Genomic DNA, 23,553 nt, shown 5'->3' with positions numbered 1-23,553 from the left:
CGGTCCTCTGTCAGTGCATGGCCAGCACCTGCATGTCTCTGTCCTCGCTTGGCGCTTGCTCTACTCCGGTAGCGATGAGCCGACGCACTGTGCTCAGTGCGCTGGGTCTGACACTGGAGGATGAGACGTACGAGGAGCAGGAGACTGGACTCTGCTCTGCAACTTCCTGCATGACAGTCCTGGGACTCTTGAAAGACTGAGCTGAACACAGCTAATCCCACTCAGAGGAGGTCAGAAAATAATTATTATAAGGGGGTGTGTGGAATAATTAAATATATAAGGGGTGTGTGTCGGGGGGGAGATTATTAAATATATTATTCAAGGGATGGGGTTGATGGGAGTAGTCAGAAAATATTTTAGAAAGGGAGTGAAGGGGGAAGAATATCATTACATTTATAATGGGGTGTGGGTGAGGGGGGAAAGAAAATATATATAAGGGAAGGAGTTGAGGGACATTTACTAGACATGATAGAATGGTGTATGTATGAATATATACAGGATACATATATATATATATACTGCTCAAAAAAATAAAGGGAACACTTAAACACAATGTAACTCCAAGTCAATCACACTTCTGTGAAATCAAACTGTCCACTTAGGAAGCAACACTCAATTTCACATGCTGTTGTGCAAATGGAATAGACAACAGGTGGGAATTATAGGCAATTAGCAAGACACCCCCAATAAAGGAGTTGTTCTGCAGGTGGTGACCACAGACCACTTCTCAGCTCCTATGCTTTCTGTCTGATGTTTTGGTCACTTTTGAAAGCTGGCGGTGCTTTCACTCTAGTGGTAGCATGAGACGGAGTCTACAACCCACACAAGTGGCTCAGGTAGTGCAGCTCATCCAGGATGGCACATCAATGCGAGCTGTGGCAAGAAGGTTTGCTGTGTCTGTCAGCGTAGTGTCCAGAGCATGGAGGCGCTACCAGGAGACAGGCCAGTACATCAGGAGACGTGGAGGAGGCCGTAGGAGGGCAACAACCCAGCAGCAGGACCGCTACCTCCGCCTTTGTGCAAGGAGGAACAGGAGGAACACTGCCAGAGCCCTGCAAAATGACCTCCAGCAAGCCACAAATGTGCATGTGTCTACTCAAACGATCAGAAACAGACTCCATGAGGGTGGTATGAGGGCCCGACGTCCACAGGTGGGGGTTGTGCTTACAGCCCAACACCGTGCATGATGTTTGGCATTTGCCAGAGAACACCAAGATTGGCAAATTCGCCACTGGCGCCCTGTGCTCTTCACAGATGAAAGCAGGTTCTCACTGAGCACATGTGACAGACGTGACAGAGTCTGGAGACACCAAGGAGAACGTTCTGCTGCCTGCAACATCCTCCAGCATGACCGGTTTGGCAGTGGGTCAGTAATGGTGTGGGGTGGCATTTCTTTGGGGGGCCGCACAGCCCTCCATGTGCTCGCCAGAGGTAGCCTGACTGCCATTAGGTACCGAGATGAAATCCTCAGACCCCTTGTGAGACCATATGCTGGTGCGGTTGGCCCTGGGTTCCTCCTAATGCAAGACAATGCTAGACCTCATGTGGCTGGAGTGTGTCAGCAGTTCCTGCAAGACGAAGGCATTGATGCTATGGACTGGCCCGCCCATTCCCCAGACCTGAATCCAATTGAGCACATCTGGGACATCATGTCTCGCTCCATCCACCAACGACACGTTGCACCACAGACTGTCCAGGAGTTGGCGGATGCTTTAGTCCAGGTCTGGGAGGAGATCCCTCAGGAGACCATCCGCCACCTCATCAGGAGCATGCCCAGGCGTTGTAGGGAGGTCATACAGGCACGTGGAGGCCACACACACTACTGAGCCTCATTTTGATGTGTTTTAAGGACATTACATCAAAGTTGGATCAGCCTGTAGTGTGTTTTTCCACTTTAATTTTGAGTGTGACTCCAAATCCAGACCTCCATGGGTTAATAAATTTGATTTTCATTGATCATTTTTGTGTGATTTTGTTGTCAGCACATTCAACTATGTAAAGAACAAAGTATTTAATAAGAATATTTCATTCATTCAGATCTAGGATGTGTTATTTTTTTTGAGCAGTGTGTATATATATATATATATATATATATATATATACACACAGCCCTGACTGAGAGGAGGGCCCCACACAGGCTTATTCCAGCGCTGGGGGTACACGTGATACTAAAGGTAACAGGATACAGTGGTAACTGTTATTAGCAATACGTGTTCATGGATACAGTCACTGTGCTATTTCCTGGCTCCAGCCAATTGCTGATCCCAAGCACAGTGTCATATCCCAGTCATGGGCCGCTAGTGACCACAGGCCAATGCCACTTATAAATGAACATTACATAAAATAATAAAGTCATTGATCAGTATTTGTACTGGATAAGTTCCCAAGTTATTATTATTATTATTATTATTAATAATAATAATAATAATAATAATAATAATAATATTTTTTTATATAGCACCAGCATACTTTACAACAATTAGGAGCAAACAGTAATAAACCAAAACTAGATATTCCCAGACAAAGAGGTAAAAAGGCCCTACATCCTATAGGAGAATACAGAGTTTTATACATGAGTTTAATTGCATATTAGTGCAAACAGATTGCACAATTGCATATGTATAATGTAATTGCTTATTGATCTAGTTGTTCTGACAGTGCTCCTAATAGTCAATTGCAGTACTGGCGATGTACAACCATTCATATCTTAATGTTCAGGTCAAACGATAACGCTGTCACTTTACAATGGATGTCATCCTTCAACCTGGTTTTCACCTTCAAACTGTTTTCCACCAAACTTCTGTGTTAATGCAACATATTAAATAAAATACATATGGTTGTAATTAGTTAGCCGACATTTCCTGCTAAATTAGGCCCATTTAACTAAAATTGACTAATAAATATATTACTGTATGAGGGCAGTTTTAGTGCCAAATACTGGCATTCATCTTGAGCCATTATAAGGGTACATGCAATAAGCCATTGCAATTATAATTGATTTTGATATCTTTATTTTATAGTTCCTTACAAAGCAAAGTTGAAGATCCCTCAGAGAAGTCTGTACATGAGTCGCCATTTCAGCCATTCACTGGTCGCCATACTGACATTGAAGGAGAGAAGCAGGTCCATCCATCTAATAGTATTGTCAGTCAGAGCGCTATGCAAATAGGTATTCAAAGACACACTAGAGCCCAAAGTCTTACAGCAGCCTTTGGATCGCACACTCCTCTGCACAGTGCAAGACTGGCCACACTATCTTCCCTCAATAACCGAAGTCCATCTAAAGGTTCCCCCAGTCACTATACAGTGGACTTTGTTACTGCTGAAGAATATTTATATTCTGAGAAGAACCAAAATCCAGATATTTTTCCAGATGAGGTTAAAGGTAAAAGTCATATGGATTTAAATTTGCATGACAATAATTCAGTGGATTACAACAATGACAAAGTAAAAGTAAAGTCTACTCCACCACAGAGGCCACCACCGCCAAAAATTAAGTGTATTAGTTCAGAAAGAGATGAAGACTTATCACAGAACAACATTCAATGTCCTAAGTCTAAGCAGATTCCTTCTCCTAGATCCAACAACAATACAATGTGGAGCACTAGTTCATCAGAGCCGGAGACGCCTTCACACAATGGAAAGATTTCTCTCCGTATTTCCGAGTCTTGTCTCCAGTCCTCCTCTCCTGTGGTTAGCCAAGAGGATGAGGATGATGAAGTGTTTGTCAAGGAGCAAGAGTTAGAAGCATTTCCCAAAACAACATTTGTTCCTCCATCCCCACCACCACCTTTGGAGGATGCTCTTTTCAAGGAAAGACAAGATAAAGCACAACATGCTTCTTTTGACCCACACAATAACTATGGAAGCAAAGTAGATTTATGTCCACAGGTCACAGAAGATTTGAATGAAAGGTAAGTGTTGCCTACTAGAAATTCAATTATTTTTAATGTTCAGTCACATAGAGATTAATATATTTCACAAAAGCCTGTCATTTTCAAATGAACCTTTTCATTACATATCCCAAAGCTGAAATCCGTTCAGCTTTCATAATTTACTGTATGCATGACTATTTTAAGGATTCTCCAAACCTTCCTTGAAGGTAAAGGCGACGTCAGTCAGCATAACTACTTTCTCAATTTTTACTTGTGAAAGAAGGAAAATAAAATATCCCTTTGCTGCAGGTCAATCTCTCTGATTTCCTATATGCCAACGTTGTGTTATCTGTGGACTGTTATCTAGGCTAATGGTATATGTTATAAGAGTTGATGCTGAAAGCATTATGTTGTTTTATTTGATAAAGATAGATTTTCCAGTTCCATTTGATTACATCCTACTGTGAAGTGTGTTCAGAAATACAGAAATAGAGAAGTGGTACTGTCCAGTTGATCAGTTGGAACAAATGTTTATGAGCAGGATGGTTATTGCAGGCGAATGAAAATGGTCAGCTGTGAATAACGCAACAAGTAAAATTTTTATACAACCAATTGCTTTATTTTTATTTCTTCTATAATTCCAGTCTGACCGTGCCTACTCCCATTACACCTGCTGGAGAATTTGAGCTTCCTCCAACTGAGGTTTCTTCTAAATTACCATCACATCTACACACTGCAAACTCACTGGGAGCAGATCACAGTTCTCCAAAATACCCCCCAACTCAGGAGGTGGCACCTTCCAACTTTACACCTGAACCCCCCGACAACAAAACACACTCTTGCGAAAGCACAAGTATAATGTCTCCTGAAGATGTCAAGTCACAAGAACTGGCCAAGGAGATTGTAAACAGAGACAAATCTCTAGCTGACATTTTAGATCCAGATCTTAAGATGAAGACCACTATGGACTTAATGGTTGGTCTGTTTGTGAAAAGTACCAGTGCACTAAGAGAGAATAATAGGAGGTGGCTGAAAGAGAAGATAACATCAGATAAGATGCCAACGGCAGAAAGTGGAAAGTAAGTGTTAATGGGCAGTTCTCTAATTACTGTATCTAGATCAGTATACTGCAGAATGATTTTCTATGATGATGTGTACAGGGTATGCAGTTAAGTTGCCAACAGCCGGAATCCTGGCCAACAGGGACTGTTCGCACTCGTGGGTGGCCACAACACCCATAGAGTGGCAATAGAACCTGTGGCGAGCGTAGCAAGCCACTGAGTCTGCAGCATGGCAGCAAGCACGTCAGGGGACTCTTTGCGCTCGCCCTGCTGCCGGCATACTGACGGCCGGAATCCTGATTGTTGGTAAATACTGATCCCATATACAGTACTGTGTCAGTTGGACTAATGTACCGGTAATACTTTGCTACTTTACTTTTATTGACTTTGTTGATGTTAGTACATTTTAACTGGATTAGACTTCATGTTGTTTAAGGTTATGTTCACTACAGATATGATTATGAAAATGTAAATAGATGATGTCATCATCTGGTATTTGCTATTCTTATGGGAGTTTTCACTTTATACTTGCAATTAAGAGATATCAGTGTTATTCTTCTGAATGAATGGCTATTATAGAAATGAAAAGGTGTAGGCAATGTTTGTTCTATAGTAACTGAAATGGTTTTGTAACTTTATAAAGCATAATAGTAACCTAATACTGAAAGTAATGACTTATACACCCAATTTTGCTTAGTTACAATCATTATATGACCCCCTTGAGATGTATTACGTTCAGAAAGATGGTGATGAATGTATAACCCTCATATTAAGCATTTTCACATTTTTAAAACAGCAAATATTATAAGCAACAAACATAAAATGGAGGAAATTTGGGATAGTAGATTTTATTATGACACATATCAGCTTATAATGTTTATTTTACCCTTACCAGGATTTTTATCTCATGCTATTGCCAAGTTCAGACATTTGTGTATGACACTGGGGAGGAGGAGGAGGAGATATATCAAAGCTTGGAAAGAGAAAGCACCAACCAGCCAGCTTTTCAAACACAGCCTATAGCATGACAGTTAGGAGCTGATTGGTTGGTACTTTATCTCTCTCCAAGCTTTGAGAAATCTCCCACTGGACTTGCTAAGAGTGGAAATATCACAGTCTCTCTCTCTTTCTCTCTCTCTCCCTCCTTCTTTCTTCCCCTCTTTCTTTCCTCTCCTGCCCTTTCTCTCTATCTGCCCCCCATCTCCCCCTCTTTCTATCTTTCTCACTCCCCCACCCTTCTCGACCTTTCACTTCCTCTCCCTACCTCTTTTATTCTCTTTCTCCTTCTCCCTCAAACCCCCCCCCCCGGCCTTCCTCCCTTCCTCTCTTTTTCATTCCCTCTCTCTCTCTTTTGGAGTTGAGAGAAGTGATGTGTACCCGCTATTGCGATGCTAACCAACATATATTGTAAACAAGGGACTTCACTTGTTTCATATTGGTAATAATAATGATACAATTAATATATTTTTAACTATTTCAGTACCTGCGGTGAGCATGTATAGCCTAAGCATGAGCCAAGTATATTCACACTTGTCAAGGGCGTAGCTACTATAGGTGCAGGCAGTGCAGCTGCTATGGGGCCCAGGGTTGAGAGGGGCCCCTTTTACCTGTAAAGTTCCATGTGTTATATACATACAGTATTTAATCATTCGGTGGTACATTGGGCCACTTACAAATATTTGTCTTGGAGCCTGCAATATATCTAGTTACGCCCCTGGACCTTTTCATTGTAATGTGCTAGAAAATGAACTGGAGGTGAATTATAATGTTGCATAATATGAGCTGAGGACACTGTATGTCATAATGTGAATTGATGCTATGTGGCATAATGTCTACTGGTAGCCCTATAATGTGAATTAGAGCACTACTATGGTTCAGAAATTAATTAGATATCTTCTATGGGGAATAATATAAACCAAGGCACTGCTATGGTCCAGAAAAGGAACTAGGGCATTATTATGGGGAATAAAATTAGAAACTGCTATGGAGAGGTGTCTCTCTAAAAGCATTTGGGTAGGGGCCCCTTCAAAATGTTGCTATGGGGCCTACAAAGTTCTGACTACGCCCCTGACACTTGTACAACGTGAGCAGTTACACTATAATAATGACGCTAACAGTCATAGTAAAAATTACAAATGTGTTAATATTTATCTTTCCACCCTCAACATTGGGGTTTCAGAAAATTTGAAGTATCCTAACCACTTACTCATCAGTCCCTCTCCAACATCAGCCAAAACCTTTTCTTGGCTTCTGCAACATTGCAAAGGAGCAATAGGTATAAATATGAAAATTGTTTCACAAAGTGCAAAAACATTATCATACTTGCAGGACTATAGACAAGACATGCAGCCATAGAAAAACAATTGTTAAAGGAAGAAATTGTGGAGGTAGCACCTCCTTGTGGTTGTTGGTGTAACAGCATTAATGTCATACTAGCAAAATTTGGTTATTTTTTTCTTCAGCTTTATAACATCAGTTAAATAATGTGATGAGATAGCAGCAGTTACATTAATAATTTACATACAGTAGAATCAGTGAGAGGGACCAAGATGGATGCTGACAGAGGTGGCTGCTGACCATCATCTTCATCCATGCTTGTTTTTCACAGGATTTGAGCAACAGCAAGGTGTATGCATCCCCGCAGGCGCACGTCTTTGTTGTGTTCTGCTTAAGCCACATTTGTGTAACTACTGTATGACCTTACTGTATTGGCTACACTTACACGCCTATACCCTTTCTGTTTTCTGTCTAATCGCAAAATCACCTCTCTTATGTCCCTCTCTACATCAGTCACTTTAGCGCCCTACACATTAGGCGATGTGCTGCCGAGGTGCCCGATGGCCGATACGGCCGACGGGCGACCCGGCGGCAGGGGGACAGTGACGGGGGGAGTGAAGTTTCTTCACTCTCCCCGTCACCCGGCTCCATAGACGTGCAGGCAAATATGGATGATCTCGTCCATATTGGCCTGCATGCACAGCCGACATGTCACCAGTGATGAACGAGCGCGGGGCCGCGCATCGTTCATCGCTGGTGACTCCACACTGCACGATATGAACGTTATCTCGTTCATTAATGAACGAGATCGTTCATATCGTGCAGTAATATCGGCCAGTGTGTAGGGCCCATTTGTGTCTGAAATCAACTTAGTTGTATAGTGTTTGTGTTAGTAGAATGGCAAGGTTGTACAGTATATTGTTAATTCATAACACAGCAATATAATTCTCGTTATACTGCAATTTGGCCATTAAGTGTATTCCTTTGATTGTTGTACAGGAAAGAAGATCAGAAGAAAATGGCAGAAAATGGATTGCGCTCTACTGCCTATTACTCACTGTCTGCCCCCAAAGCAGAGCTTCTGAGGAGGATCACAGACATGCACACATATGTGGAACGAGAAGGGCAGAACACTGATGTAAATGAAAAGAAGGTAGAGTGTGTTTCAATTGGAAAACCTACTTTTTTATATTTCATACCTGGGAAGATGTGTTGCGATCATATTGGGGGGCCTGCACACAGTAATTGTAAACCTAATAAGAGGTGCTAACATGCTGAGACTTGTTGTGCCACACAGAAAAAAAGAGAGAAAATGCAGGTGCACACTGTAAGCACTAAGATCACTGGCAATCAGAACAATTATAATAAATTCTACAGTTTAACATAAATTTAAATTTTGAATCTTAGCATAACTTTTGCCCAAAAATATGGGCCCACCTACCATGGTCAGGTGACCTCATCAGGTGGGTTCCTAACATTCCTAAGGTTCAAGTCCAGAGTACGGGACTCCCCAGCCCAACACAAAATACTGCACAGCGCCTAGGCATCACAAACAAGTCAGTCTGATATTAATCCTTTAGAATGTAAGCTCTCACGAGCAGGGCCCTCAACCCTCATGTGCTTATCCTTCTCTTACTTAAACATCCTCGACGGCACCTAATCCCACAGTTTTCTGCCACTCTAATACTTATGTCAGTGTTATTTACCTTGTATATGTCCTATATTGTCTTCAACTGTAAGTTACTATTGTCCCATTTTGATTTTTCATTATATACTCTGTAATTGGGCGCTGCGGATCTTTTGTGGCACGATATAAATAAAGGATAATAATAATAATAATAATAATAAGAAGAAGTAGAAAAAGAAGAAGAAAATACTTTGATAGCTTTGTAAGCAATTATACTGACCACGGCTGTATGGGACTCAAGGTCGACAGTGTCTAGGTCGACACCTATTGGCCAACAGTGGCTAGGTCGAACTAGAAATAGTTTGACATGAACAAGTTCGACATGAAAAAAAGGTTGACATGAGTTTTTAATGTTTTTTTGGTGTCGTTTTCTTCATAAAGTGACTAGGAACCCCAATTAGTGCACCGTGTCCCCTCGCATGGCTCGCTTCGATCGCCATGCTTCGGGCAAGGTGCCTCGCTCCCCTACCGCTGCGCTCGTCACAGTTTACTGTTCCCAATCGTAGTTCACATGGATCGGAAAGTATGAAAAAGTTCAAAAAAAAGAAAAAAAATGTGAAAAACTCATGTCGACCTTTTTGCATGTCGATCTTGTTCATGTCGACCTAATGGCAGGGTCAACCTATTTCTAGTGTCGACCTAGCCACTGTCGACCAATGGATGTCGACCTAAGTGGTGTCGACCCAGAGTCTGGATACCCTGACCGCATACCTAGTTTATAATTATGACTAGTCAGGTTTATAAAGTGACAAAGCAGCAGCAGCTGTCTAGTGACAGGGTTTTCAAACGCTCTCCTCAGGACCCCAAACCGTTCGTTATTTCCAAGTCACCTGTGGATCTTTAAATTCAATTGGTCATACATCTGTACATAGCTACATACTGTATCAACTAGTTTGGCGTGACCTGGATTTACTAGATACATCTATTTTTACTTTGTGTTACATTTTAAACTGGCATAATTAAAGCAGTATCTGAGAAGTTTCTTGACATTAAAAGTATTTTCAAAATTTGCCAACCTTGTGCTAAGGATATAGAAAAAACACTTTTGTATCCACATGAAATATGAACGTTTGCATGATGGTAACAGAGGTTCTGTTATGTTTGCTGCCTGAGATGTAAACACGAACAAGCTGTGCTCTGGAAGGATAATGTGACTGGCCAAGAGAACACCCTGTGATTCAAAGAGGCGTAGGGCCCACATGTGTCTGGGAAAAAGAGAAACTGATCTAAGTGATTAGTTCCAAGCCGATAATTACATTGCCATGTTTCCTTATACTGCACATGAAGGGACATTAGCATAGTCATTATGAGGCAGTTAATGGAGGACTCATTTGAGCTATGAAAGCTCACTTGTTTTGTGAGTGCACAATATCGTTATGTCAGCTGACTTTTTGGAATCACAGCAACACTGATTAATGAAAACAAAACAAGCCCTTGTAGGTTATGCTGCTTTCACATCGCAAAACCTGCTTTTGAAATGGTATTTGAAACGGTTCTTAAAACGGGTCTGAGCAGTTAAACCCCTTTCACATCTCATGTTGTAACCAGTAAATTACCATTTCATTCCCGTTTTGGTACCTTTCACACTGAACCCGTTTCACCCATAGAAAACAGTGGTTGTCATTATAAATGGACTTTTCTGGCCCACACATTATTATTAATCACTATTTAATTCATTATTAATAATTTGGATAGTCGTACGATGGAACCCAGCAGCTTGAAGCATATCTATTTTTATTAGATGGGATTAGGTACTTGGTTTGTCTTTTTTGGAGGCACAAGTATTATTTATATATTTTTTAAAATTATTATTTTTTTTTAAAGATGGAATGGTTAAAAACACGGAAAAAAATGGCGTGGGGTCCCCCCTCCAAAGCATAACCAGCCTCGGGCTCTTCGAGCTGGTCCTGGTTCTAAAAATGCGGGGGAAAAATTGACAGGGGATCCCCCGTATTTTTAAAACCAGCACCGGGCTCTGCGCCTGGTGCTGGTGCAAAAAATACGGGGGACAAAACGAGTAGGGGTCCCCCATATTTTTCACACCAGCATCGGGCTCCACTAGCTGGACAGATAATGCCACAGCCGGGGGTCACTTTTATGCCGTGCCCTGCGGCCGTGGCATTAAATATCCAACTAGTCACCCCTGGCCGGGGTACCCTGGGGGAGTGGGGACCCCTTCAATCAAGGGGTCCCCCCCCCCCAGCCACCCAAGGGCCAGGGGTGAAGCCCGAGGCTGTCCCCCCCCATCCAATGGGCTGCGGATGGGGGGGCTGATAGCCTTTGTTGTAAATGAAAAGATATTGTTTTTTCCAGTAGTACTACAAGTCCCAGCAAGCCTCCCCTGCAAGCTGGTACTTGGAGAACCACAAGTACCAGCATGCGGGAGAAAAACTGGCCCGCTGGTACCTGTAGTTCTAATGGAAAAAAAATACCCAAATAAAAACAGGACACAGACACCGTCGACAGTAAAACTTTATTACACACTGCCGACACACACATACTTACCTATGTTCACACGCCGACATCGGTCCTCTTCTCCATGTAGAATCCAGGGGTACCTGAAAATAAAAGTTCAATATACTCACCTCAGCCATGGTCCAGAGATAAATCCACGGACTTGGCAAAAAAAGAAAACGAACACCCGGACCTGCGGACCGAAAGGGGTCCCATGCTAACATATGAGACCCCTCTCCCCGAATGCCGGGACATCACGTGACTCCTGTCACTGAAGTCCCTTCAGCCAATCAGGAAGCGCTACTTCCGTGGCGCTCACCTGATTGGCTGTGCGCTGTCTGTACTGTGACAGCACATCGCAAAGCCGCTCCATTACTTTCAATGGTGGGAACTTTGCGGGTAGCGGTGGGGTCACCCGCCGGTCAGCCGCTGACCGGCGGGTGACCTTACCGCTAGCCGCTAAGTTCCCACCATTGAAAGTAATGGAGCGGCTTTGCGATGTGCTGTCACAGTACAGACAGCGCACAGCCAATCAGGTGAGCGCAACGAAGTTGCGCTTCCTGATTGGCTTAGAGACCTTTCTGTGACAGCTGTCACTGACAGGTCTCATTCGTGGAAAGGTGTCCCATGTGTCAGCATGGGACCCCTTTCAGTCCGGCATGGAGCGGGTGTTCGGTTTGTTTTTTTGCCAAGTACGTGGATTTATCTCTGGACCATGGCTGAGGTGAGTATATTGATCTTTTCTTTTCAGGTATCCGTGGATTCTACATGGAGAAGAGGACCGATGTCGGCGTGTGAACATAGGTAAGTATGTGTGTGTCGACGTATGAAATAAAGTTTTACTGTCGACGGTGTGTGTGTCCTGTTTTTATTTGGGTATTTTTTTCCCAGTAGTACTACAGGTACCAGCGGGCCCGTTTTTCTCCCGCATGCTGGTACTTGTGGTTCTCCAAGTACCAGCTTGCGGGGGAGGCTTGCTGGGACTTGTAGTACTACTGTAAAAAACAATATTCTTTCAATTTTGACAAGGCTATCAGCCCCCCCATCCGCAGCCCATTGGATGGGGGGGGACAGCCTCGGGCTTCACCCCTGGCCCTTGGGTGGCTGGGGGGGGGGGATCCCTTGATTGAAGGGGTCCCCACTCCCGCAGGGTACCCCGGCCAGGGGTGACTAGTTGGATATTTAATGCCACGGCCGCAGGGCACGGCATAAAAGTGACCCCCGGCTGTGGCATTATCTGTCCAGCTAGTGGAGCCCGATGCTGGTGTGAAAAATACGGGGGACCCCTACTCGTTTTGTCCCCCGTATTTTTTGCACCAGCACCAGGCGCAGAGCCCGGTGCTGGTTTTAAAAATACGGGGGATCCCCTGTCAATTTTCCCCCCGCATTTTTAGAACCAGGACCAGCTCGAAGAGCCCGTGGCTGGTTATGCTTTGGAGGGGGGACCCCACGCCATTTTTTTCCCGTGTTTTTCACATTTAAACGTTTATAAAGCCACTCTCTCATGTGTCTCCTGTGTTTTCCAAGCTGTTTCCTGGTTGTGGCTGGTGACATCACACATGGAGACAGCCTATCATCTTCTGGGGCTTGCAAATACCGTTTCAGACCCTTTCACACTGCACAGTGAAATGGGACTGAAACGGGTAGGACCCTGCTTTTTTACCGTTTCAAAATACCGGTATTTTGAAAACGGTAAATTGAAGGGGACCCTTTCACATCGCAGCTTGACCCGTTTAGGAAGCCAGTTAAAACGGCAAAATACCGGGTATAAGCTGCGGTGTGAAAGGGGTATTAGATATGCTGCCCATTGTCATTGGTCAATATGGCAAACTATGGTAGCTCAAAAAGGTCCTGTAACAGTCAGAGGCCAGACATTGAATGACGTCTTTTTTTCCCATGTGGTGTTGATCCAGGATTCGCCGTTAATGATGTAATGGCTTTCATTGTGTGAATGGGTCATAGTGCATAATGTACAGCGCTCTGGCTAGCAGAGATTGCATAGTCAGCGACTGTGCAGTCAATAAGCATGTCATGTATCTGAGTGAGGCACGCGTGCATGTATCATTCATTAGAACATCTATATAATTGCTCTGTAGAATCCATCATTCACCAGTAATTCATTGGTCGTTGCTTTAAAAGTAGTCTAGACTGTAAGTTCTAGAGCCAGTATGAGAATTACAGTGGAGGCAAACATAATAAAACATATTAAAGTTACTAAAGGTTTTTTAAACTTTTGTTACTAACTGATTGAATCTCTCCATATATTAAAAAATGTTAATGAAAATGACAGTGAAAATATCCACTACACATAAGAGTTAACTTACCGTAGCTCTACAAATAAGCCTTGTTTATAGATGACATCAGTATAATGTATTGAGCACACACTGTAATTTGTGGGTCTCCATTGTTATTTTAAATACGCTTTTAGCAAGGTTTTGAGTTACACAAATAAATTATTAATCTTGGTTCCCACAAGTGTTTCATTTTTATTCAAATTTGGAAAGTTTGGTAATGTGATATGTGCCTGACTGGACCAGCTCATATGAAAATACTGCAGGCTTGTAATGAGTAGTTATCGAGGAAGTTTATTAACAACACAGCATTAAATATATTTTATCTACACTATGTAGACAAATGTGAATGGACAGTGACAGCAAATAGATCATCAAGATTTTTTTGATAGAAGGAGCAATGAGCACACAGCACTGGATCCTATTGGTAAATATTAAAATCAATGTCCACCAATATACCATATACTTTTTTTTGGTATAAATTTCCAACAGGTTTCCCTCAGTCGATTTCCACACCAAATAACTTGTCTTTGAAAAGACATTCATTTACATAACTTGTGTTGTTCCCTGAAAGGTTTCTTTTAAGCTGATTGCAGTCTCTGCAACACTTCAACTCCTTTCTCTAAGGTTTTCCCGTTGGTACAATTGCCTCAGGTGTATATATATTTGGGAGAGAATGAATAACAGAATCCCTGGTAGTTTCAGAGAGCTGGTCCGGCAACAGCCTCAAGCTTTAGGGGTGCGTGATCACAGATGTGCAGATGGGAGAGTGCTGAGAAGGATACAGGAAGCAAGGGATCACGGACCCCTAAAGCTTGAGGCTGTTGCCGGACCAGCTCTCTGAAACTATCCGGGGTTGTTTCAGACTTAGTGCACAGCCTCATCATTCTGAGGGTACGAATGAGCTCTTATATCCTGTACCACTACTGTAATAATCCTGTTCTGTCACTTATGTTATTAATTGATTTTCTCTAACGTCCTAGAGGATGCTGGAACTCCGTAAGGACCATGGGGATAGACGGGCTCCGCAGGAGACATGGGCACTAAGAAAGAACTTTAGGTATGGGTGTGCACTGGCTCCTCCCTCTATGCCCCTCCTCCAGTTTGATACTGTGCCCAGTGGAGACTGGGTGCATTTCAGGGAGCTCTCCTGAGTTTCCTGTAAAGAAAATAAGATTTTAAACCTACCGGTAAATCTATTTCTCCTAGTCCGTAGAGGATGCTGGGGACTCCGTAAGGACCATGGGGTATAGACGGGCTCCGCAGGAGATAGGGCACCTAAAAAGAACTTTGACTATGGGTGTGCACTGGCTCCTCCCTCTATGCCCCTCCTCCAGACCTCAGTTAGAGAACTGTGCCCAGAGGAGATGGACAATACAAGGCAGGATTTAGAAATCCAAGGGCAAGATTCATACCAGCCCACACCAATCATACCATGTAACCTGGATCATACATAACCAGTTAACCGTATGAACAACAACAGTAACGATCCAAGACCGATTTCAACTGTAACATAACCCTTATGTAAGCAACAACTATATACAAGTCTTGCAGAGTTTCCGCACTGGACGGGCGCCCAGCATCCTCTACGGACTAGGAGAAATAGATTTACCGGTAGGTTTAAAATCTTATTTTCTCTTACGTCCTAGAGGATGCTGGGGACTCCGTAAGGACCATGGGGTTTATACCAAAGCATCCAATCGGGCGGGAGAGTGCGTATGACTCTGCAGCACCGACTGAGCAAACGCTAGGCCCTCATCAGCCAGGGTATCAAACTTGTAGAATTTAGCAAAAGTGTTTGACCCCGACCAAGTCGCCGCTCGGAAAAGTTGGTATGCCGAGACGCCTCGGGCAGCCGCCCAAGAAGAGCCCACCTTCCTAGTTGAATGGGCCTTAACCGAATTTGGTACCGGCAATCCAACCGTAGAGTGAGCCTGCTGAATCGTATTACAGATCCAGCGAGCAATAGTCTGCTTCGAAGCAGGTGCGCCAATCTTATTGGCCGCATACAGGACAAACAGAGCCTCTGTTTTCCTAATTCTAGCCATCCTGGCTACATAAATCTTTAAGGCCCTGACTACGTCCAGGGATCTGGAATCCTCCAGGTCACTTGTAGCCACAGGCACTACAATAGGTTGATTCACATGGAATGAAGAAACCACCTTAGGCAAAAATTGCGGACATGTCCTCAATTCAGCTCGATCCACATGAAAAATCAAGTAGGGGCTTTTGTGTGACAAAGCCGCCAATTCTGATACTCGCCTTGCTGATGCCAAGGCCAACAACATGACCACCTTCCAAGTAAGAAATTTCAACTCAACCTTGTTAAGGGGTTCAAACCAGTGTGATTTTAGGAACTGCAACACCACGTTGAGGTCCCACGGTGCCACTGGAGGCACAAAAGGAGGCTGGATGTGTAGCACTCCCTTTACAAAACGTCTGGACTTCTGGAAGAGAAGCCAATTCCTTCTGAAAGAAAATCGAGAGGGCCGAAATCTGAACCTTAACAGAGCCTAATTTTAGGCCCATATCCACTCCTGTCTGTAGGAAGTGGAGAAAACGACCCAGATGAAAATCTTCCGTAGGTGCATTCTTGGTCTCACACCAAGACACATACTTTCGCCAGATACGGTGATAATGCTTAACCGTCACCTCCTTCCTAGCCTTTATTAAAGTAAGGATGACCTCTTCCGGAATCCCCTTTTTCGCTAGGATTCGGCGTTCAACCGCCATGCCGTCAAACGTAACCGCGGTAAGTCCTGAAATACACAGGGCCTCTGTTGCAACAGGTCTTCCCTCAGAGTAACAAAGCTAAATATTTATCTTATTAAAAACACGTTAAAGGTTAAAGAACACAGTACGCAATTGGCGCAAAAAGTACCGCAAGGGTACTCCCTTAACTATACCTTAAGGAATGTACTTATACTGTAAACCTCTGTGTAGTGGTAGAGTGTAAATGCAACACAGTATAACCTTATTACCTCAAAAGCTGTTCGAGCGTCACCGACGCTCTGAGATTACTTAATACTATAAGAAATACACAGATACCGTGCTCAGGGTCCAACGCCTAAATATATATTATGAATGATATACTTGCAAAAGAATTTAACACAATACAAGCCATACACTACAATATAACATAGACTACCTAACCAGATAACTACACGGGAAATACAATACAATACAATACAATTACGTTTAAGGGAAAATAAGAGGGGGAGAGGAGAAGAGAGAGAGAGAAAGAAATGGCTCACAATAACAAGAAGACAAATATGATTGCAGAGAAAGCTTACACATGTGAGGAACAATCGCTGCGCAGTCAGTCAATGCTGAGAATCTTTGTTTAGAAAGTACTTGAGCTTACCCATGCTGCCTGTCCCTATATACACGACACCCAGCAACACAATTGTCCCTACAATGCCGCATGGGGCAGAAGCTAGACTCCATTTTGGGAAAACTCCACTTGATTCCAAAGACTACACCACATGGCTGAAAGGGGGAGGGGAAAATACCCGGCAGCAGCCATTTTAGATTTGCAGGTCCAAACACATGGCACTCTCTACTACACCACAATCACATAGCAGAAAACACAAGACTCCATTTTATTCCAAAATGTCCAAGCCTCAAAACAATGCATATGTTCTGATTTTACAATTCCAAACAATCTAAATCACCTTTCACAATGTAATCCAACTTCCTAGAACCATCTTATAATTTCACATTCCAAACAACTTCAGTATCTCAATAACCAGAGCATATTCATCACAAGACCAGATCACAATGTAATTAACACAAACGTAACTGCATGGTGGTATTTATGATTAACAAGATATATAGTATAACTAACCAGCACAATCTATTTTAAATCTCCATTAGGCAAACAAATACCACAAATACTATGCTACAGATTGTATACTGTTCCAATTCATCACAGACTTCACAGAGTATCCACAAACACCCAACAATCACACAACTGCCCAAACCTCGTTAACCTTAAGCCATTTGTATTTCCAAACTAACTAATCTATGCCAACCATTCTACAACTACATTGCTACAAACACATATTTAAAACTATTCTATGCCAATCAGCCATGAGATATTGAGATGATACTTAGTCTTTTCTAAGGAGCCCGGTGATGATCCAGCCATGCTTGCTGTGTGCTTTGTTCTGAGTGTAGCTACATTACATCTGTTCTCTGAGGCCACACCTGACCACTACCTTCCTGTTTGACCAGTACCTGGGGGAGGGGTCTTTCTTTCTTTGTATATGCTGATCAGGTTCAGCCCTGAAAACTTAGTAAAAGGTTGTCTTGAGCATCCATTGTTCTAACAATGTGATCTTAGCTTTTATACATATAATCATATCTATCTGCTGCAATGTCCCACAACTTCACAACCAGCATCAAACTAACCCACACATCATTCTGCTTGCTTCAATACCAAACATGATGGGCACATCTGGTTCTGTTCAAATGATACGTATTCATGACATCAATTCATCAGCCAATTCTAAATCTCCATGATGTCTGGTGCTTGACATTATTATAACCATGTACTGTATGAAACAAGCGCCGAATCCATCTCCGTGCCATGTCCGAGCAAATGCGTGTGTTTCCATATATTGCTGTGCTCGCTGCGCATATTTGCAAGTATAGCGACTTAAATGTGTGTGTGGTTTGAATGTTCTCTCTATGTAATATTTTTGACTTTGACAGTCCACCCTTTGGCAGTTACCAATAACTGCCACTTCCTAAAACATTTCAAAAAGAGAAAAATATATGTCATATGTAAATACATTTCTATGATTGGGTAAGGGAGGAGAGAAGAAGGTGGGAAAAAGGTATGACCTAGTGAGATAGCAGAAGTATGTATGTATGAATCCATGTTTGGGGGGTCATGTATCATCGTGCCGTACGTGTTGTACATCAAGCTTCGAGGTATTGCGAAGTATACATTTGAATTCCTTCTTATCCCGTACTAAGGGTCTGTGGATGGGCTGTCAAACTTTACCGAGCTCATTTCGGCTGTGGTTGTAACAAAATGGGGGAGCACATTTTAGTTGATGATACATGAATGGGGGAGGTATGTGATTGCTGATATCTGTGCCTGTATTCCCTATCGACTATGTGTGTCATTACCTGAGGGTTGTAGAGATGAAGATAAAGAACACTTATGGTAAATGCAGTGGTATTCTATGTCAGGTTAATGTACATCTGTCGGTTGAAGTTTTGTTCGGTATCAGTTGAAAGTCGTCTTCTTTGCGCTGTTTTGCCCATTAGGTGCGAGCAAAAAGCTTTGTCAATGCTCATAGATTTGCAAAAAATGTTGGGCTAGCGTAAGTTTAAGAATTCTAGGGAAACTGGGGATCCATGGCAAAGTTCATCAAGTGTCCGTATCTAAGGTTGTCAAAACTTCTTCTTTGGTCTATTCGTTGTCTGTATAGCGTCTCGTCAACTTCCTCGTCCAAGGAGGTCTTTTTATCTTGGAGAAAACGGAAAAACAGGTGAAAGAAACGGACCGTATAATCGCATTTTCATTACATCATTGTTTCTACCGTTGGGTCATAAATCAAATCCATTGGGATTACAGTTTCCTCACTCCTTAGACTCATTACCTCAGGTAGTACTTTTCCAATATAACACAATCCTTCAGAGTTTGGGGCAAGCCGCTCATACGCCTTTCTCCCGCATATGAAATATGCATCATCGGGGAGAACATATGGGACGGAATATGTCATTACCATGTTACACATTTTCCATGTGAACTCTCCTAACCCTAATTCTCCCATCTGTTTAGTACACGTATCAGTTTGTACGATATGTGCACAGTATCCTGGTGATACTTCTCCAACTCTCGTAATCCTATTTCCTAAGGTATACCTATACCGGAAAGATTTTCCTCTACTGGCTATGTGGCGTACAAGCTCTGTATCTGTAGGCATTCTATCTGCTCTATGCGAAAAGGTCATGGTTTGGTTGCTCCATGACACTTCCCAATTTCCCGGCTTTCGGGGATTGGAGATGTTAAAACATAATAGGGACCTATCCACATGGTATTGGTGGAGCTTCAAACTAGGAGGGCTGGAGATATTAAACCTCCTGTCCACCGGTCTCCCACCCTTTAGCTCAAGTACCTCCCTTACCGTTAAAGGAAATGGTACTAGCCCTGATTTGCTATGACCTTGAGGTACTTGAGAGCATACCCAACAATCTGTTTTATTTAACACGCTACCCACTAAGGAGTGATAGTCACTCAATGGATGCCGGTCCATATGGATATAAAAACTGGATTGGCATTTCTTTATGCATCCATCCTCAACCATTGTCACAGAGCCTACAGATACAGTTTTCTTTTTGAACTAACAATCCTTCACAATTGTTTACAAATAACATGGTTGTTAGATCGTGCCCGGTACTCGCCTTTGCTTGGTGATTGGGTTGCTATTGGAAATTTACACCTCCGTCTCAGTCATCAGGACCTTTCTGGATCCTTTCTCGACCTCCCTGGTACTCTCACCGAAACAGACTGTTCTGGTCAACATCATGGTCAACAGGAAAATCCATATCACAGTCTCTTGGGGCAAGTCCATCTTACAGGAGGAGAAAAGAAGAAATTTGTAAAGGGGGTATAAGAAATCAGTTTGAGGGGGAGAGAACTTGTTACGATAATAAGTTCTCTCGTCTTGTTGTTCTTCTTGTTCTGCTGTCCTCTCAAAGGTGCTGTCTCTCAGTCTTCCAAACGAACATTCTGGTGATGCAATATTCCTTCCTAACCGGCGATCTTTCTGTAAGGAGCAAAAATCTGGCATTACCATTGGTCCAACTGAGGGGTGACATACCATCTTTAAACCATGAAAACATGAGTGAGAAGAGAGAGAAAACAAAAAAAAAAAAAAAAGAGATAGAGAACAATTCATATGCATATATATATTACATAACTCGACATTAACCATCAATAGGAAAAGAGAATCAAAACATTTTTTTAAAAACATTGTTCAGCATTAGGAAAACATTGTCAGATTATCAGGCTGTCATATCTACGTGTCTAATGGTCTCCTTGAGCAGTCCCTCCCCACCAGCACCTGCATTACTCCACTGTCTGTATCTGGCCAGAAATACATTGTGGCGGAGGTCATGCTGGGGTTTGGTAGACTTCTGCAAGGACCAAGTGGATATGCAATGTGTGAATTCTTACCAATACTCGTCAGAGATGGGGATAGAGAGAGAGAGAAAAAAAAACATTTCACAGATACATTTACAACGTTTCACCTGGTCATTCCTGTGTCTTTCAGTGAATGACCTCCCAATTTATTAACCGTTACCTCAGGCTTACCATCAGTCCTAATGATCACCTTTCCTGACTATATATTATGGGTGTGGCCCAAAATCCTTCCTATATGATCCCTGATTATAATTTGGTGTGTCATAACTTTTGCTCATTTTCATGTCTAGGGGGTCTGATTTTATGTGGGCTGTTGCAGTTACTGGCATAATGCCCTTCTCTTTTGCACAGATCACAAATCCTTAAGTTCCTCCATGTGCCAATGGCCTGGGGTTTTGGTTGATTTGATGCCTCCTCAAACGCTTGGATGCTCATCACCATCAACCGCTTTCCCTGTACCTACCTGATTCCTTGGATACCATGATTATGTCGTTGTCTAGGGAGTTGATATACCTTCTGTGAATCTTTGATCATACAGTTAGATCTTTCCTAGGATCTGGGTAATCAGACATGATTGATCTCAATTCTGTCCGGGACCAGGGATGGCGCATTGCACTGTCCTTGACGGGAATGGTTCCCTGATCGTCAGTCTTCCCATTGGGGACTGTGATCACCCTGACAGGACTAAACTCAATTACATCACCTTGTTTTGGTCTTACAATATGGGGTACATTTGTTTGTGCGTGATATAAAACATTGTACGTACCTGTGGACACGACCTCACCTGACCCTCCGTTAGGGGGTTTGATTATTGCCTTTACCAATTTGGTCGCGTCCACCTGGATGTCTTGTAGGATGGCTGCTGGAAGAGATGCCGACATCGTTCTGGGCTCACTTTCTTGCTGATAATTCTGAGGGAAGTTTGACATGGGGTGCGACTTGCACAGGTTAACATTTGTGATTTTTACACTTTCATTTTTATAAACATTATTACATTTGTTACTTTCGTTCTTAATACAGTTACTAAGTGCATTTTTATCATACAACATTGTGCCATTTCTCTGCAACCATAATCCTCCTCATTGCCATGTCTCTCCTCTCAAGATGAAAGTTAGATATGTAAGTTACATTTCTTTGCATTTCACTTTCCTGTTGCCATAACTGCAAACAATCATCATGTTTAACTCGTTGTTTCCAGGATTTTATGAGACTGATCCTTTGCCTTAAATTATGCAACACCTCTGAGTCAAAACTACCTATCCCGGGAAATGGTGCCTTATCCCCCGCAGTCATTCGTGTCCATTCATCACAAAAGGTCTCAGTGTGGGGACCATATTTCCCCCACATTACTAACCGAGCAGACCCTCGGGGTCTGCAAGCCTCTGGAGTCTGAATCCTGACCTCCGACCGTCTCTGTGTTGTGCACTTGGCTGCCATTGTGGACCTTTTTAACACAGAAAAACTTCCTAAAATGCACCAAACACAGAACTTCGTTGGAAATCCTTAAAGCTCTTCCACTGAACTTCTTCTGCTCCGGGTATCTCCGGTCCGCCTTCTAGCAGACACGTGTAGCCGTTGCAGGCCCTATCTCTAGAGATTTTCCTGAGAAAATTCCCTTCCTTTTTCTTTACACAAATCACGCTTGCATGTGCTCCCTACAACACGTATGAGGGCAAGATTTACGCATGGATATACGACCTCATAACACGTTGCGTTATTGGTCACACATACAACCGTGCGGTCCAATCGTACCACTTATAGACACTTGTTGCCCATAAATGGTAGGATCATTGGAGTCTCCCTACTGTGCTCCAAAACAGCCAGAGCGTAATACAACGAAAACTTTATCACACTCTGTTGCACGTTTTCACTCAGACCGTGCTCATCACGTTCCACTAAAGATCACACAGATCACAAAGTCCACAAAGCGGAATTCAATACCGTTTTATCACATAGATCACAAAGTCCACAAAGCGGGATTCAATACACTCATACCGTTTTCAACCCACTATCATTCTTATAGTTTTCTGATCAGAAAAATCATTTCCCGTAGTCTGATAGCTCTCCCCAGAGGCGTTACAGTAAAGTAAGGTATTTAAACTAAATTTTGGAAACTGAACAAATGTGTGCTATTGTCTTGTGGCTTCTGTATCGCCTTACTATAAATGTAAGCGATATTTCACTATATAAACGCTTACCAAACACCACACAGTATCTTCTATGCTGTGTGCTTGTTTTTTTTCAATTACTCCCTTACCTTTTTTTTTTTTTTTAAATAGCAGCAAATTTTCTCAGCACGTTATCAATGCAAATGGCAAACAGGAAGGTGAGATATGTGAAAGTACACAGATGAAAATGCAATTCTAAATTAATCTAATAACATACATTGATATAAGCACAGACATATAGACATTACATATATGTACTAATCACTTATTACATATATGAGACCTTATTCAGTGCTTCCAATTTGCATTTCAATGGCCCATCTCACAACTAGCAGAGAATCCTAGAATCTTGGAGGTGAGAGGGGAAAAAGAAAAAAAACAACAAAAAACAAAACAACAACTTTCATTAAGCCCTATCTGAACTATTTATAATTGACTATGACACTGGTTAAATAAATGCATTGGTAACTCATAAATGGTGATTTTTTATTTTTTATTTTTATTTATTTATTTATTATTATTATTTTTGACAATGGATGGCTGATTATTTCCTGAGTCAACTGAAAAGCAGCCGTTAA

The 23,553-nt window shown here is 42.5% G+C and overlaps 1 protein-coding gene across 4 annotated transcripts in view; it reads left to right on the top strand.

The window, feature by feature from the left end:
• The window catches only part of SHROOM3 (shroom family member 3), a 502,164-nt gene that overhangs the window by 466,492 nt on the left and 12,119 nt on the right, over window positions 1-23,553 (top strand). For all 4 annotated transcript variants that reach the window (XM_063919658.1, XM_063919659.1, XM_063919668.1 and 1 more), the window contains 3 exons: window positions 3,021-3,914; window positions 4,520-4,954; window positions 8,213-8,366. In XM_063919658.1, coding sequence (XP_063775728.1) covers window positions 3,021-3,914; window positions 4,520-4,954; window positions 8,213-8,366 — 1,483 coding nt within the window. The remainder of the gene's footprint in view (window positions 1-3,020; window positions 3,915-4,519; window positions 4,955-8,212; window positions 8,367-23,553) is intronic.

Source organism: Pseudophryne corroboree, chromosome 1 (assembly GCF_028390025.1).
Source record: "Pseudophryne corroboree isolate aPseCor3 chromosome 1, aPseCor3.hap2, whole genome shotgun sequence".
NCBI lineage: Eukaryota > Metazoa > Chordata > Amphibia > Anura > Myobatrachidae > Pseudophryne > Pseudophryne corroboree.
This window is presented reverse-complemented; position numbering and strand designations above follow the sequence as displayed.